The 16123-nt window shown below is 62.7% G+C and overlaps 2 protein-coding genes across 2 annotated transcripts; one reads left to right on the top strand and one right to left on the bottom strand.

The window, feature by feature from the left end:
- Window positions 1-1460, bottom strand: MPZ (myelin protein zero; the record flags this gene model as incomplete). The annotated part of the gene is made up of 3 exons (XM_084276678.1): window positions 1-198; window positions 306-472; window positions 1394-1460. Coding segments are annotated over 3 exons (432 nt in total), but the record flags the coding sequence as incomplete, so codon positions are not given.
- A 2649-nt stretch (window positions 1461-4109) lies between these two features.
- On the top strand, window positions 4110-15150 carry SDHC (succinate dehydrogenase complex subunit C). Its single transcript, XM_084276834.1, has 6 exons — window positions 4110-4132; window positions 8723-8779; window positions 9518-9619; window positions 10283-10344; window positions 12191-12354; window positions 14878-15150. The coding sequence occupies exons 1-6, from the start codon at window positions 4113-4115 to the stop codon at window positions 14980-14982; spliced, it is 510 nt and encodes a 169-aa protein (XP_084132960.1). The 5' UTR covers window positions 4110-4112; the 3' UTR covers window positions 14983-15150.
- The last annotated feature ends 973 nt before the right edge of the window (window positions 15151-16123 follow it).

Here is a 16123-nt window from a genome sequence, read left to right as displayed (position 1 = left end):
GAGGGTCACCTGGGAGGACTTGCCCACGATGTCAGGGGGGTTCTTGACGTCGCAGGTGAAGGTGCCGTTGTCGGTGTAGTCCAGGTTGTGGATGACGATGGAGCCGTCCTTGCGGCGGGGGTTGCCCACCCACTCCATGCGCTCCTTGAAGCTGCCCACGTCGTCGATGTAGGGCTGGCCCTTGGCATAGTGGAAGATCTGGCGGTGGGGACAGACACACGGACATAGGGGGTTATATGGCAGCTCTAGGGGGCAAGGCAGGGCCACCCTGTGTGTGTGTCCCCCCCCCAAAAGCGGGTGCTTACGGAGATGCTGTCGCGGGAGCCCTCGGCTTGGAAGTGCCAGGTGATGGAGATGTCCTCAGAGATCCACTCGCTGGACCAGAAGCTGCAGGAGAGGGTGACGTGGGAGCCCACGGTGCCGTGGACCTCCCGCTGCGTGTACACGTGGATGGAGCCCGCCGGGGACGGCCCTGGTGGGGTGGGGTCAGGGGGGTAAGAAGGGGGGGTACAAACCCATCAGCTCCATGGAGGACCCCAGCGCCGGGCTGGTGTCCATCACCGTGGCTGCTGGCCCCGTGCCCAGCCACCAAAGGGCTTTTGTTGGTCCCAGAGAAAGCAGAAGGCTCAGGGAGGGACAGCAGCTCTTTGTGCCACCACAGGGGCCTTTTTGGGGACCCTCAACCCCGGTGTCCCCAACGGCAGGGCTGGGGCTGGCACCCAGCAGCACCCCTCTCCCATACCCAGGGAGGTCTGGCACCCAGCAGCACCCCTCTCCCATCCCCAGGGAGGTCTGGCACCCAACAGCACCCCTCTCCCATCCCCAGCGAGGTCTGGCACCCAGCAGCACCCCTCTTCCATCCCCAGGGAGGTCTGGCACCCAGCAGCACCCCTCTCCCATCCCCAGCGAGGTCTGGCACCCAACAGCACCCCTCTCCCATCCCCAGCGAGGTCTGGCACCCAGCAGCACCCCTCTCCCATCCCCAGGGAGGTCTGGCACCCAGCAGCACCCCTCTTCCATCCCCAGCGATGTCTGGCACCCAGCAGCACCCCTCTCCCATCCCCAGGGAGGTCTGGCACCCAGCAGCACCCCTCTTCCATCCCCAGCGAGGTCTGGCACCCAGCAGCACCCCTCTTCCATCCCCAGCGAGGTCTGGCACCCAGCAGCACCCCTCTCCCATCCCCACTGAGGTCTGGCACCCAGCAGCACCCCTCTCCCATCCCCAGGGAGGTCTGGCACCCAACAGCACCCCTCTCCCATCCCCAGCGAGGTCTGGCACCCAACAGCACCCCTTCTCCCATCATCCCCTCTCCCAGGGTGTCTCCTCACAACCCACCCCCCCTACACCTCCACCAGCATCTGGGGTCCCCGAGATCCCCAACCAGACCCTTACCCAGCGCTGAGAGGAGCCCGGCGAGGAAGAGGAGGCGACTGCCGCTGTCCCCAGCGCCCTGCGACATGGTGGCTGCCTGTCACCCGCGGGCTCCCAGCTGCATGGAGGGCTGGCGGGGCGCAGTGGGGTGCCGAAGGGTGCTGGCGGGATGGGGGCTGAGGTTTAAGAACCAGCAGCGCCCAACGACGCCGTCAGCGCCCCGGCTTCGGGCCAATGGGCGCCGGGGAGGTGGTGGTGGGGGGGGGGGACGACCCAGGGGGGGTTGTTGGGTGCCCCCGGGGCTGAAAGGGGGCATTTAGTTTGGTGAGGGGTGAGGAGGGGGGAAGCACGCGGTGATGGGGTGGGGTGTGGGGTGTGGGGGGGGGCACCCAGCACACAGCACCCTTTGTCCAGCCACATTCCCATCCATGGCGGGGGCGGCCCAGCAGGAATGTGGCTGGAGCTGGAGGGCACTGGCATTGGGTGTGGGGGGTGGTCCTGAGGGATTTGGGGGGGGGGGGTCTCATATGGAGTGTGCTGGGGGGTTGACATCGTGTCTGTGGCCATTTTGGGGTGACAGGCTGGCTGTTGGCATCCCCCCCCCCCCAAAGTGTGGTCCCCACTGCCAGCGGCGGCCAAGCGCGGCCCTGCTGCCCCCAGCACCCTCTCCTCCGGCCCCGTTTTGGGGTGAGACCTCAGGTTTTGAGGGGTTTTGATGGCAGACGCTCCCCTCCCCACCCGGCACGGAGCTGGTTCCCACCCGGCTCCATGTTGGGCCCCGTGAGGCCTGGGACAGGCCGAGCCCCAGGACAGGCCGAGCCCCGAGCGGTGTTTTGGGGTGAAACGCTCCCAAATTGGGGGGGTGTTGGGCACAAAGGGTCATGGATGGGGATTTGTTGCCCCTCACGGGCTGCTGGGGGGTCCTGCTGGTGGGGAACTGGGGAGCCCCTGGTAGCTGGGGGGAGATGGTGGGCGGCTTGGGGGGTAACAGGGGAGCTTGGGGGGCAATGGGGGGACTTGGGGGGTAATGGGGGGGTAATGGGGGGGCTCGGGGTGTAATGGGGGGGTAATGGGCAGCTTGGGGGTAGTGGGGGGGACTGGGGGTAATGGGGGGTAGTGGACAGCTTGGGGGGCAATGGGGGGTTAATGGGCAGCTTGGGGGTAGTGGGGGGGACTGGGGGGTAATGGGGGGTAGTGGACAGCTTGGGGGGCAATGGGGGGTTAATGGGCAGCTTGGGGGATAGTGGGGGAGCTGGGGGGGTAATGGGAGGTTTTGGGGGGACTTGGGGGGTAATGGGCAGCTTGGGGGTAGTGGGGGAGCTGGGGGGGCAATGGGGGGGTATTGGGCAGCTTGGGGGTTAGTGGGGGGGCTGAGGGGTAATGGGGGTTAATGGGCAGCTTGGGGGGTAGTGGGGGGGCTGGGAGGGTAATGGGGGGGGTTGGGGAGACTTGGGGGGTAATGGGGGGTAATGGACAGCTCGGGGGGTAGTAGGGGGGCTGAGAGGGCAATGGGGAGGTAATGGGCAGCTTGGGGGTAGTGGGGGGGACTGGGGGGTAATGGGGGGTAGTGGGCAGCTTGGGGAGCAATGGGGGGTTAATGGGCAGCTTGGGGGTAGTGGGGGGGCTGGGAGGGTAATGGGGGGCTTGGGGGGACTTGGGGGGTAATGGGGGGGTAATGGGCAGCTTGGGGGTAGTGGGGGGGCTGGGAGGGTAATGGGGGGCTTGGGGGGACTTGGGGGGTAATGGGGGGGTAATGGGCAGCTTGGGGGTAGTGGGGGGCTGGGGGGGCAATGGGGGGGTATTGGGCAGCTTGGGGGTTAGTGGGGGGGCTGGGGGGTGATGGGGGTTAATGGGCAGCTTGGGGGTAGTGGGGGGTCTGGGGGGGCAGTGGGGGGGCAATGGGCAGCTTGGGGGTAGTGGGGGTCTGGGGGGGCAGTGGGGGGGTAATGGGCAGCTTGGGGGGTAGTGGGGGTCTGGGGGGGCAGTGGGGGGGCAATGGGCAGCTTGGGGGTAGTGGGGGTCTGGGGGGGCAGTGGGGGGGTAATGGGCAGCTTGGGGGGTAGTGGGGGTCTGGGGGGGCAGTGGGGGGGTAATGGGCAGCTTGGGGGGTAGTGGGGGTCTGGGGGGGCAGTGGGGTGGTAATGGGCAGCTTGGGGGTAGTGGGGGGGCTGGGGGGGCAGTGGGGTAGTGGGGGGGCTGGGGGGGTAATGGGGGGTAATGGGCAGCTTGGGGGCTAGTGGGGGGGTTGGGAGGGTAATGGGGGGTTTTGGGGGGACTTGGGCAATGGGGACGTAATGGGCAGCTTGGGGGGTAATGGGGGCAACAGGGGGGTAATGGGGGGGCAATGGGGGGGTAAGAGCTCAGGGGTAATGGGGGGGGTAACGGGGGGGTAATGGGGGGGTAACGGGGGATGATGGGGGGGGGGATAATGGGGGTAACAGGAGTAACCACTGCATGTACCGGGGGCGATAACGGGGGGGTAACGGGACAATAAGGGGTGCAACTGCCCGGGGATAACGGCTGATAACGGGGGATAACGGGGGGTAACGGGTGTGGCCGCCCGGGGATAACCGGGGGGGACAACGGGGTGATCCCCCGGGGGCTGATGGGAGCAGTGACGGGGGATAAGGGCTGATAACGGGGCATAACGGCTGCGGCCGCCCCCGGGTAACCGGCACCCCCGGGGCACCGGGCAGCCCCGGCGGCGGAAGTGCGTCACGGCCGCTTCCGGCGCTCCAAGATGGCGGCGCTGGCGTTGAGGTGACTCCCGGGAGGGCCGGGCGCGTCCCGCTGGGCTCCTCCGCCCGGCCGAGCCGCGGTGCCGCCGCCGGGAGGGCTCAGCCCGGTGGGGGAGGCGGCGCGGGGTCGGGTCGGGACGGGCCGCAGCCGCGAACGGAGCCCCGGTGGCGGGGGAGGGGGGTTGGGGCCTGGGCCTGGGGCCTGGGCCTGGGCCTGGGCCTGGGGTTGGGGCCTGGGCCTGGGCCTGGGCCTGGGCCGGGGCTACCCTGTCGCTGCCCCGTCCCGTTGCCCCGTCGCCCCGTCCCGGTTCCCTGCCCCCGGCCCGGCTGTGGGTACCGGCCCCCCGTGCGGGGACGGGGCTCCGCCAGCCCCCCGCGGCATCCCCTGGGCCTGGCACCCCGGGCCGGGCCGTCTCCACGGGACTCCCAGGCGCTCCGGTGCTTCGCGCTCGTCCCTCGGGGTGTTTGAGGCACAGGACAGGCCCCGCGGGTGTATCCCTGGGGTTCAGAAGCTGAGGGGAGCTGGTGATTCCTTCCCCCCCCCCGCCCTCTGCCCTGTTTCCCGGTCGGCTGAACCGTGTGGCCTCTCTGGTGAGGGGTGCCCGGTCCCCTTTGGGCTGGGGGGGGGGGGTGAACCTCAGCTCGGGGGCTCCGTGGGGCCGTTGTGGGCCCGGCTGGTGCTTTGTTGCTGCTGAGAAGTGGAATAGTGTGTCTGGCTCTGGGCCCCTCAGCTCCAGAAGCACAGGGAGCTCCTTGGGACAGCCCAGTGCAGGGACACCGAGGTGATGGAGGGAGTGGGACCCTTTCCCTGTGAGGAGAGGCTGGGGGAGCTGGGCTCGTTCGAGGGGTGAGCTCATTAATACTGATCACTGTGCCGAGGGGGAGAGGCAGGAGGGCAGAGCCAGGCTCTGCTCAGGGGTGGCAGCCACAGGCCACGGGGCAGCGGGTGCTCCATGGGGCTGTCGGACTGTGTCCCTGTGAGGGGGATGGAGCCCTGGGAAGGGGTTCCCAGAGAGGCTGGGGAGTCTCCTTTCTGGAGACACTCAAACCCCCTGGGATGTGTTCCTGTGGGATTCAGCCTGGGGGATGCTGCTCTGCCAGGGGGTGGGACTGGATGAGCTTTCCAGGTCCCTTCTGCCTCCTAACGCTCTGGGATTCCCACTCCCCACCTCCCCCCTCCCCCCTCTGGCTCCTGGTTGCCTTCCCTGGGTGAACAAACACCCCCATAGCCACCAAACCAGCACTGGGGGGTGTCCCCCCACCCCTCAGTGCCACCCCCAAGGTGCTGATGGCTTCCTAAGAGCTCAGTGCTCCCTGTCCCCGTGGTGCTGAGCAGCGATGGGGAAGATCTCTGCCTTTTCCTTGGCCCAAAAGTGCCTCTTCCCACCTCCAGAAGGTTTTGTGCCTCCTCAAGGCTGCGACCACCCCCTTCCCAGCCCCCCTATTCCCCATGGTCCCTGTGATACCAGCCTGGGGATGGACTTTGGGATTCCATTCCAATCTATTCCCTCCCTGGCAGCGCTTGGGGGGGTGTCATTCCTTCCTGGAAAGCTCTTTGTTGGGTGTGCAGGTTGGTTTAAGGGCAGGATGTGCTGGCAGCAGTAGGGACAAGGGGGGTGGGAGGTGCCTCTGCCACCCCCTGGGGTGTTTAAAAACCAGAGAGACTCCCTGGCTCTGGCTCCATCCTGCACCTGAGAACTCCATCTCCTGCTTGCCAGATGCAAAGCCGTGTAGGATCCCTTCTCCTTTGCTGCCTCTGAGGGATTTTTATAGCCCTGTCTGGCAGGATAAACAATAACAAGCAGCTGATGCTGCTCTGGAGCTGGTCCCCCCCTCCTAAAATTCCTCCCCCCCCTCCTAAAACTCCTCCCCCCCCTCCCCAGCCAGCCGGCGCCGCTCCTCTGCTGCCTGTTTATGGGTGTCTGGTGTGAGCTGCAGCTTCTCCAGCTGGAAAAAAAACCCCTAAATCCACATTCTGTGGGGTTCCCTGGAGTCTTTCTGCCCTCCTCAGGGTGGGGGGTGGCTGAGATGCTGTGGGGGGTGAGCAGGATGCTGTGGGGAGCTCTCTGTGGGGGTGCAGAGGCTCCTTTTTGGGGGCACATCAATGATCTGGAAGTAAATAGGAGTTAATGGAGGGAGGGGGGAGAAGATGCAGGGATTTTGGGGGATGATAAATAAGGAAGAGGACAGGTCCTGGGTCCAGGGTGACCTTGGTGGCTTAGCTGGAGGGCTGTGTTTTGTAAGCAGGGAGCTGTTGTGCTGGAGCAGGGTGTGATGCTTTGCATCCCAAAGCATTAAACCCCCAGCCAGGAGGATGGGGAGTTCTGAGGAGTTGAATTTAGGGGGGGGAGCCCCCCCCCCTCCCCCCAATCCATAAATATATTGGGGGTTTAGCTCTGGTTTGAAGTGCTGTGTGTGGTTTGGAGCTGGTTCTTGCTCCCCCACTGCCCCAGCCCCCAGCAGAGGTGTGGAGGAGGAGGGGGGAAGGTGGTTTAGGCTGGGAAAAGAGGGTTCTGGGGGGGGAATAAATCATTGATGGGCTGTGGGGAGAGGGTGATCCTTCCCCTCCTCTCTGCTGCATGAGGAGGGGGGTCCTGGGGCTGGGAGGGGGGTCCTGGGGCTGGGAGGGGGGTCCTGGGGCTGAGAGGGGGAGTCTGGGTCTGAGAGGGGGAGTCTGGGTCTAAGAGGGGGGAGTCCTAGGTCTGAGGAAGGGGGGGCGATCCTGGGGTTGAGGAGGGGGGGAGGTCCTGGGGTTGAGGAGGAGGGGGGGGTCTAGGTCTGAGGAGGGGGGGTCATGGGGCTGAGGAAGGGGAGTGTAGGGCTGAGGGGGGGGGACTTTGGGTCTGAGGAGGGGTCTGGGGCTGAGCAGGGATCTGGGTCTCTGATTTGGCTGTGAGAATCCACCCTGAAAGGGTTTTTTTGTTGGGAAAAGCTGGTGATTTTATGCCAAAAGAGGCTGTTTGTTGTGGGAGGAAACCCCCTGGCTCAGGGAGGGGGGGGGGGGGGGGGGGGGTCCCATGTGTAGCTCCAGGCCTGGAGGTTGGTGGCCCTGCCTGTGGCAGGGGGTTGGAGCTCTGGGACCCTTGGGGTCCCTCCCAGCCCTGGCAGGGGGGTTGGAGCTCTGGGACCCTTGGGGTCCCTCCCAACCCTGGCAGGGGGGTTGGAGCTCTGGGACCCTTGGGGTCCCTCCCAGCCCTGGCAGGGGGGTTGGAGCTCTGGGACCCTTGGGGTCCCTCCCAGCCCTGGCAGGGGGGTTGGAGCTCTGGGACCCTTGGGGTCCCTCCCAACCCTGGCAGGGGGTTGGAGCTCTGGGACCCTTGGGGTCCCTCCCAGCCCTGGCAGGGGGGTTGGAGCTCTGGGACCCTTGGGGTCCCTCCCAACCCTGGCAGGGGGGTTGGAGCTCTGGGACCCTTGGGGTCCCTCCCAGCCCTGGCAGGGGGGTTGGAGCTCTGGGACCCTTGGGGTCCCTCCCAGCCCTGGCAGGGGGGTTGGAGCTCTGGGACCCTCGGGGTCCCTCCCAACCCTGGCAGGGGGGTTGGAGCTCTGGGACCCTTGGGTTCCCTCCCAGCTCATCCCAGCCTGTGATTCCCTGATTCTGGGCAGGCTGGGGGGCAGGGGGTTCAGTTGGAAACACTCTGCTGCAGCCTGGGGTGGGCTCTGGGTGCTGAAAATCCCTGTATCCAGCTGGGACACCTCCCAAAAACCTGCTGTGTCTCAAGCCTGGCTTTGGAGGGAGAGGAAACATCCCCAGAGTTGACAATAGCTGCTTTTGTTTGGGCTGTACACCTGCTGAGGAGCTGTTCTCCAGCTGTTCTTCCTGCCCTGTCCTCCAGCCTGGCTGTAGGACAAGCAGAGAACAGCCCAGCTTGGTTATCCCCCCTCTCTTAACAACACAACAGGGGGTCCAGATGCTCCTCAATTTGGGGAAGGGGTTGGTTCTTACCCCTGACTCTCTGTCCTGGAGTGAAGCACACAGATTGCAGCCCCCATCTGCTGCTGGGGGTGGGGGGCTGCTCCTCCCCACTCCTTTGGGGACCCCAAAATCCTTCTGGATCTTTTTTTCCCTTTCCTCCCATCCCATGATGGGAACTCTGGGCTGTGATGGGGATGTCCCATCTCCTTGCTTAACCAGCAGCAGAGGTGACACACTAAGAACCCCCAAGTGTTTTGGGGAAGGGGAGAAGGGGTTTTGGGGGGGAGGGGGGGTTGGATACCCTGACCCCAGACCCGTGGAGAGCAGCAGGGTGAACCAGATGTGTCTCTCTGGGGGACTTTGTGCTGCCTGCCCTGCTAATTACTGGAGTGAGAGTGAAAACTGGGCTGCCCTGATGTTGCTGCCAGCTCAGGGTGCTGGTTGTATCTTACAAACAAGGTACAACAGCTGAGTAGGCTGATTGTAGGGTGTTGGGAAGAACCACCCCCCTCCAGGCTGAGTCTGGAGGCTGTAGTTAAGAGCTTGGGGCAGATTTGTCCAGGAAAAGCCTGGATCCTCTCAGGTTGGGCTTGATTTTGAGAGAGGAGCTGCCCAATCCCCTTCCCCAGCCCCACTGCTGGGGTTTTGGGGTGTTTTATTTCCCCCTTAGGAAGCCTTGTCACCCCCTTCTCATTGCAGAGGTGTCAGTCGGAGGTGCCTCCTGGCTCGGCTTGGCCCCAGCCTCTCCCTGCCACAGTGAGTCTGAGGTTTTACTGGGAATAATGGGATTCAACTCTTCCCTGAGGGATCCCAGCTGAGGCTCTGGGGATGCAGGGGAAGGGGGGGAAAGGGGGGGGGGATGCTTCATCTGCTCAGTGACCCTGGCCCATCACCTGGACTCAGGGTGTCACCGTGGGGGTCCATGGGTGGGGGGTGGAGCTGGGAGCCTGGTGTCTCTCTACCCTCTCAGCCCTTCTGTGAGGTGTCTTTGTGTTCAGGAGGGATGGGAGCTGTGGAAACCCCCCCCTGTTCTGTGATTCCTGCTGCTGGGCTTAGGGAGAGAGGGTTATTTTCTGCTAAATTGGGCTGTGAGTGTAATTGCTGCTTAATCTCAGGGAACATTAATTACAAGCTCGTTCTTTAAGTCCAACCTGCAATTACCAGGGCAGTAAAGAGCAGGTTGGATGTTATCAGGGTTATGTAACCTGGTATCTGATCTCCTGTGCCCTGATTTGGGGGGTGGTGCTGCTTGGGGAGGGGATGGGGGGGGGGGGGTGGCAGCTCAGGAGTGGATTCCATTGGCAGCATCTTCCCCTCCTCTCTATCCCCATGGATCCCAGAGGGAGAGCTGGCAGCTGCCCTCCCCCCTTGGTGTGTCCACACACACACAGCAGGGGTGGAAAGCTGCCCCAGTGCAGTGGGTAGGGGGGGTAAAGTGCTGTCTATCACCCCCCCACCCCCACTCCCACCTCCCCTTTTCCTCTTCCTTTCCAGTGTGGTCCCCATGGGAACAACAGCCAAGGAGGAGATGGCCCGTTTCTGGGAGAAGAACACCAACTCCAATCGTCCCCTGTCCCCTCATGTCACCATCTACAAGTAAGGGACCCCCCTGCCCCCCTCAGCTCTGGCTTTGGGTGACAGGGGACAGCCCCATCCCTTGTTGGGGGGGGGACCCCCTCAGCTTGGGTGGGGAGGGGTCTTGTGTGTTCCCACCACCCTTCTGGATGGTGTGAGCTATTGGGGGCTGGACTTGATGATCCCTTGAGGTTCCTTCCAACCCTTGCAGCCTCCCCCATGGGTCACTGACACTCCCTCTCCATATGGGGTGTTGTGGAGGGGTGTAGCCCCCTCCCAAACCTGTCTTGGGGTGGAGGGAAGAGGCTGACTCAGGGCTCTGGGCTCCTTCCTCAGCAAAGTGACCTGGTGACAGCTTTCCTGGTGGCTCCATGGTTTTCCCATGTCCTTTACCCTGCAGCCTGGATGCCCAAACCCTTCCCCCTCTGTTCCTAGAGCTGCAGGGAGCCTTTCACCCCCGTTCAGCTTTCTCAGCAGCCTCCCTTCCCCTTCCCCAGCCCCTGCCAGTGGCATTTGCCATCCCCGAGCTGCCTCTGCACATTCCCTCCTCTCTCCCCTTGTGCTCTGGCTGGATTCCTCGAATAACTCCCGCCCAGCAGCAGGCAGCCAGGCCCAGAGCTGTCCCCAGGCTGAGCTCTCTGGCCTCCAGACCCTGTTTTGGTGACAAATGTGGTTGTTTTACAGGTGGTCCCTGCCCATGGCGATGTCCATCACGCACCGCGGCACCGGCGTCGCGCTCAGTTTAGGTCTGTGCCTCTCCCAGGGGTTCAGAGGAGGGGGAGAGGGTGATGGAGGGGAGGGGGCTGTGGGTGGGAAGACCCCTCTCTGCCCCTGGTTCAGGGGAAACCTGTGCTGTCTGTGCTCTGCCTTTCTCTGGCCCTGGGTCTTGTGCTGTGAGTGGCTCCAGCCCTGTGAGGGCAGCGATGCTGCTCCGGATGGAAAAGCCTTTGGGAACCTTCCCTGACCTGTTTGTTTCCATCAGTGCCTGGAATGGGCCCATCTCCTCCTCCTGTTCCCATCCCTTCCCTTTTGGGTCTGGAGGGGGTTGTTTTTTGGCTGCTTTACCCTCACTGGAGGCCTCATGTGAGGGGGGGAAAGCCCAGCAGTTAGGGAGAGCTGAGGATTTTCCTTAGCACAGGGAAGAGTGTTTCACTTTCCAGGGATCAGCTGCTGCTTTCCCAGAGATCCCAGCAGGGAAGAAGGTGGCCAGAACTGATAAGCTCCCTTCCAGGGAATTGACTTGGGGCTGTTTGGCTAATTGATAGGGTGTCTTAATTGTGAAAAGCTCTTTTTCTCTCCATTAACACCCTCTCACAGCAGCAGGAAGGTGCTTCTCCAGCAGCTCTCTGCTGGGAAGGAGGAGAAGGGGCTCAGAGAAGCTCTGTGGGGCTGAGGACTTAGAGGGAGCAGTGAGGGCTGGAGCCCACCCTTATCCACCTAGCTTCCTGGGAGGTTTTGGGAGCTGGGCTCTTGGAAAAGGGGCACACAGGTGCCCCCTCTGCCCTCACCAAGGGCAGCACAGATCCTCTGCTCTGGGTGCAGTGAAGGTGACATACCTGGTTCCTCCATGGTGGCTGCATCCCCTGCTCCCTGTATGAATCCAGGGCACCAGAAAGGCTTCATACTGGGTGCTCTGGGACTCAATCTGCCCAAGCTCAGGACCATTCCCAGCCCCTTGAACCACCCTCCTCATCCAGCTTGCTGTCAGGTTCAGCCATTCCCTTTGTTCTCCCATCCCTCAGCCCCTGAGAAGCCCCTTCCCAGGGTGATGGAGCAGGGAGGAGGAGTGGGAAGTGTTCATCTCCTCAGCAAGCTGGGGGGAGGAGGAGGAGGAGGAGGAGTGGGAAGCATTCTGCTTTTCCTCATCAAGGGCTGTAATTAAAGGACTTGCTGCCCTTCTCACAGGCCCAACACAAAGGCTGGTGAGGAGACAAGTGGCTGAGGGAGGAAGCAGCTGGGTCCCTCCATGTCCTCAGCTCTGGAGTTCCCATGTGTGGTGTAATCAGGAGCTATTGAGCACCCAGTGGATTGGGACTTGGCTGCCTGCTGGCTCCTCATTGTTTTTTTTGGCAGCACCATCTGGAGTTAAAAAAAACCCCACAACAAACCCCTCTTGGCCTAGAAAGGAGGAGGAGAAGCTGCTGCTGTGGCTCCTGCAGCCACGTGTGCCACCCCAGCTCTGTCTGCTGGTGCCTTTACTGGTCCCTGACTGGGTTGGTGGTTGGCAGGGGTGGAGTTTCTGTCCCAATATGTGTGTGTGGGGGGCTTTGAAGAGCTGCCACTTTAATTTCTCTGCTTCATCATCCCTTTAACCTTGAGTTTGGGCTGGTTTGGCCACCGCTGGGTGAGCTCACACCAGTTTGGGTGTCGTAAGGCAGGGCGTTGCTGCCCCAGTTTGAGCCCTCAGCACCCCCAGGGCACGTTGTCCCTGTGAAGAGCCCTTCTTCCTCCTTCCTCCTTCCTCCACAGGCTGCTGGTGGCAGTTTGGGTGACATCAAGCTGTAGAGGTGGCTTGGGTGTCTCTCCAGAGGGAGCAAAGGGTTGGTAACACTCAACACCCCCCCCCCAACCATGGGTTTTGTCTTCCCCCAGGAGTCTCCCTGTTTGGACTGGCTGCACTGGTGCTCCCAGAACAGTTCCCCCACTACCTGGCCATGGTGAAATCCCTCAGCCTGGGCCCTGCCCTCATCTACTCAGCTAAATTTGCTCTGGCTTTTCCCTTCTCCTACCACACCTGGAATGGAGTCCGACACCTTGTGAGTAACCCCCTCCACGGAGAGCCAGGGGGGTGAGGGAGGGGAAGGTGTCTGAGGGAGGGGAAGGTGCTTTTGGGTGCAGTGTCTGACAAGGTGCCCTTGGAAATGCCAGTTAGTCACCTCCTGTGCCTCTCAGCCTATTTTTGGCTACGCTGAGATCACACAGAGCATCACTCTGCTGGTCCCTCACTGGGTAGAAGCATCTCCCCCCTCCTCCCTGTGCCTCCTCAGCTGTGGGGGCAGTGGGAGATGTGTCCATGGGCTCACCCCCTGCTCGTTCCCTCCCTCTTCATCATGTTTAACGAGCTCAGGAGATGTGTGGCAGAGGATTGAAAACAACCTGGGCTGTTTGCTCCAGGCTGGAGCGTGGAACAAGCAGCTCCCTTCATCCCAGCTTCCTGTGTTTGATGAAGGAGGGGGGGAGAGCCCAGAGGTTCCTGCTGGGAACAGGACGAGCTGTGCTGCTTCTTGTCGTTGATTTTTGTGTCTCCTGCAGCTCCAGATGAGTTTGGTTTCACAGGAGAGAATTGCAAAGGCAGCTGGCCCAGAGTGTGACAGGATCCTCCTGCTTCAGGCAGGAGCGTCACGTGTGGGAGCCGCACTGCAGACCTGGGTGCTGACAGCTCCCAGTGTTCCCAGTATGGGAATGGGGGATGTGAGCACTGCTGGGTGTTGTACCCTGTACCTGAGAGGGGCTGGTGTTGGAGAGCTGGAGTCCTGTGTCCAGAGCTGGGGCCCAACACAAGGGAGATGTGGGGCTGGTGGAGAGGGGTCAGAGGAGCCCCGGGGATGCTCAGAGGGCTGGAGCAGCTCCCCATGGAGAGAGGCTGAGGGAGCTGGGCTGGGGCAGCCTGGAGAAGAGAAGGCTGTGGGGGGACCTCACTGCAGCCCCCCAGTCCCTGAAGGGAGCAGAGGAACAGGAGGGGAATGGGCTTGTTAAAGGGTGGATAATGGCAGGACAAGGGGATGGGGTGAAGCTGGAGAAGGGAAGGGGGAGAGGAGAGACTGGGGGGAAGTTCTGTCCAGAGAGAGTGGTGAGGGGCTGGAAGGGGCTGCCCAGAGAGGGGGTGGGTGCCCCATCCCTGGGGGTGTCCAAGGCCAGGTTGGATGGGGCCCTGGGCAACCTTGTGTAGCTCCAGGCCTGGAGGTTGGTGTCCCTGCCTGTGGCAGGGGGTTGGAGCTCTGGGACCCTTGGGGTCCCTTCCAACCCTGGCAGGGGGTTGGAGCTCTGGGACCCTTGGGGTCCCTCCCAACCCTGGCAGGGGGGTTGGAGCTCTGGGACCCTTGGGGTCCCTCCCAACCCTGGCAGGGGGGTTGGAGCTCTGGGACCCTTGGGGTCCTCCCAACCCTGGCAGGGGGGTTGGAGCTCTGGGACCCTTGGGGTCCCTCCCAACCCTGGCAAGGGGGTTGGAGCTCTGGGACCCTTGGGGTCCCTCCCAACCCAGCCCAGCCTGGGATTCAGTGATTCTGTGGTGCCTGACTGAGCTGTGGGGTGAACAGCAGCTGTGTGCTGTGCAAGGAGCCCCCTCCTCAGGTCCTGTCCCACGCTCCAAGGGCTCGTTATCTGAGCTCAGCCCTGGAAGTCTCAGTCCTGCAGCTCCTGGAGATGCTGTGGGGTGAACAGCAGAGTCCTGACCAGCTGCTGGCTCAGAGCACCCCCAGCCCAATGGGTGCTGAAGTCCCTGACTGGGAGGGTATCTTGGGGTGCCAATTAAAGTGTCTCCAGGAGGAAACTGGCAGCGTTGGCTCCTGGCTGTGCTCAGTGGACCCCCCCTGGTGACAGCAGAGTCACCCGGGAGCAGGTTCAGCCCAGGTGCTTTGAACCCCCAAGGGGGACCCAAAGGGGACCCTCACCCTTGCCCACCCCACTTTCACTGCCCAAAGCCAGCTGAGAGGTGCAGACCCACCTGGGAACTGAGGACCCCCAGCTCCTTCCCCCCAAATCCATCCAGATGAGCCTCTGCTTTGCTCCATCCCCCCCCTGGGGTGTACACAGAGGTGCTGGGGGGGCTGCAGCTCATCCCCCCCACCCCCCAGCTGGCTCAGGGAGGTGGGTGCTGCCTCCCAGCTCTGCCTTGCCTGGTGCTGTATAACCCATTTCTGTCAGCAGGAGAGAAGAGGCTGAGAGCAGCTGCTGCTCCCCAGGCAAACCTGGCTCGCTGGGGATTAGGGAGAGCTCCTGTGTGGCTTTGGGGGGGGGGGGTTTGAGAGGGGGGGGATAAGCTTCTCTGCCACAGCACATGTGTGTCTGCACCCAGGGAGCCCCCCCAACCCTTGCCCTGTGGTGATGGGTGCTTAGCCCTCCCCCCAGGCTGTACCCAAAGGGTGTTTTTTGGGGCCAGCTGCCACCACAACACGGTGTCTGAGTCAGGGACAGTCCCAGCCCCTGTGGCTTTAACCCTCCTGTGTCTCTTCTCTTCTCTCCCACAGGCCTGGGACATGGGGAAGGGCTTCAAGCTTCCCCAAGTCAACCAGTCCCCTGTGGCTTTAACCCTCCTGTGTCTCTTCTCTTCTCTCCCACAGGCCTGGGACATGGGGAAGGGCTTCAAGCTTCCCCAAGTCAACCAGTCTGGGGTGCTGGTCCTCATCCTGACCCTGCTCTCTGCTGCTGGCCTGGCAGCCATGTGAAGGTGCCTCCCCCTTGCTGACCTCCCTCTGGCTTCATTTTTGGAAGATTTACTCCGTCCTCACCCCCCTGGAGACAAACACAGAGCAGGAGGAGGGGGGTGGACAAGCTCCTGAGTCTCTATAAATCTTTGGGGAAGGGGGTGACGCTTCCCCCCCCCTCCTCTCAAATCTGGGTGGTCAGAGCTGCTTTTCCTCCTCCTGGGGTGACATGGGGGTGACCCTGGCTCAGGCAGCAGGGTTGGGCTGGGCTGTCTGCTGCTTCCAGCATCCCTGGGAAGCTGGGTATGGACAAACAGCCCTTTCCCAGCATGTTGGGTGGGACACAGGGAGAGCTCCAGGCAAACCCTGGGGCGTTTCTTTCCTCCTCTCTGTCCCCAAGTTGGGACACAATGCTGCATCTGTGTCCCCACGGGGCTGAGTGGGCTCAGGGGACACAAGGGCTGTAGGCTCAGCACAAGGACAAGTGTCTCCATTGAGGGGACCCCTGTCCTGGCAGGGACAGAACAGGCGGCGCTGCCAACGCCAGCACCCGCCAGGGGAAGGGGTGGTGGGTGCCCCACAGGGACCCCAGGGCTCAGGACAGCTCAGACCTGCAGCACTTCAGTCCCAAATCCTTATCCTTAGGGGGAAAACCCCAGGATTCATCCAGTTTGGGAGCCCCAGAGCCTGTGGGAACACCCCAGCCTGCCCTGGGAGGAGCTCTCTGTTGGGGATGTGGTTTCCCACTCCCCTGCTGCCACCACCCCTCAGTGTGTCCCTTGTCCCCCTTCCCAATAAAAGCAGCTGGGACCCCTCATGCTCAGCCCAGTGTGGGGTGTGCTCTGTGTTTTACCCCAACAGAGCTGCCCTGGGGGGTGGGGGGGGGAGTTTTGCTCCCAAATCCTAGGAATCTCCAGGTTTTTTCCATGGAAAACCAACCTGGTGGCAGCTGAGTTTGGAACTGGCACCTTGGGGTGTCCCTGCAGCTCTTCCAGCCCCCCCAGGAAGGGATCCCCCACCCAGGCTGTGGTTATTGGGGCAGCATAAGCTCCAGGAATGGGTTTTTAACCTCAAATCAGCCAATTTTTAATGTTTGGCCCCAAAAGGGCAGCTCTGCCAAGGGGCTGCTCCCCAGCCTGTCCCAGGGAGGGGCTGGTTTGGG

The sequence above is a fragment of the Gallinula chloropus genome, assembly GCF_964237585.1.
Source record: "Gallinula chloropus genome assembly, chromosome: 29".
Lineage (NCBI taxonomy): Eukaryota > Metazoa > Chordata > Aves > Gruiformes > Rallidae > Gallinula > Gallinula chloropus.
The sequence above is the reverse complement of the archived record's forward strand: the minus strand, read 5'-3'. Positions and strand labels throughout refer to the sequence as shown.

Excerpts from the sequence above, each read along its gene's own strand:
- SDHC (XM_084276834.1), top strand. The coding sequence starts at position 4,113 with ATGGCGGCGCTGGCGTTGAG. Across the intron at positions 9,620-10,282 it reads CCTCATGTCACCATCTACAA|GTGGTCCCTGCCCATGGCGA; the intron begins GTAAGGGACCCC and ends GTTGTTTTACAG. Across the intron at positions 10,345-12,190 it reads CGGCGTCGCGCTCAGTTTAG|GAGTCTCCCTGTTTGGACTG; the intron begins GTCTGTGCCTCT and ends GTCTTCCCCCAG.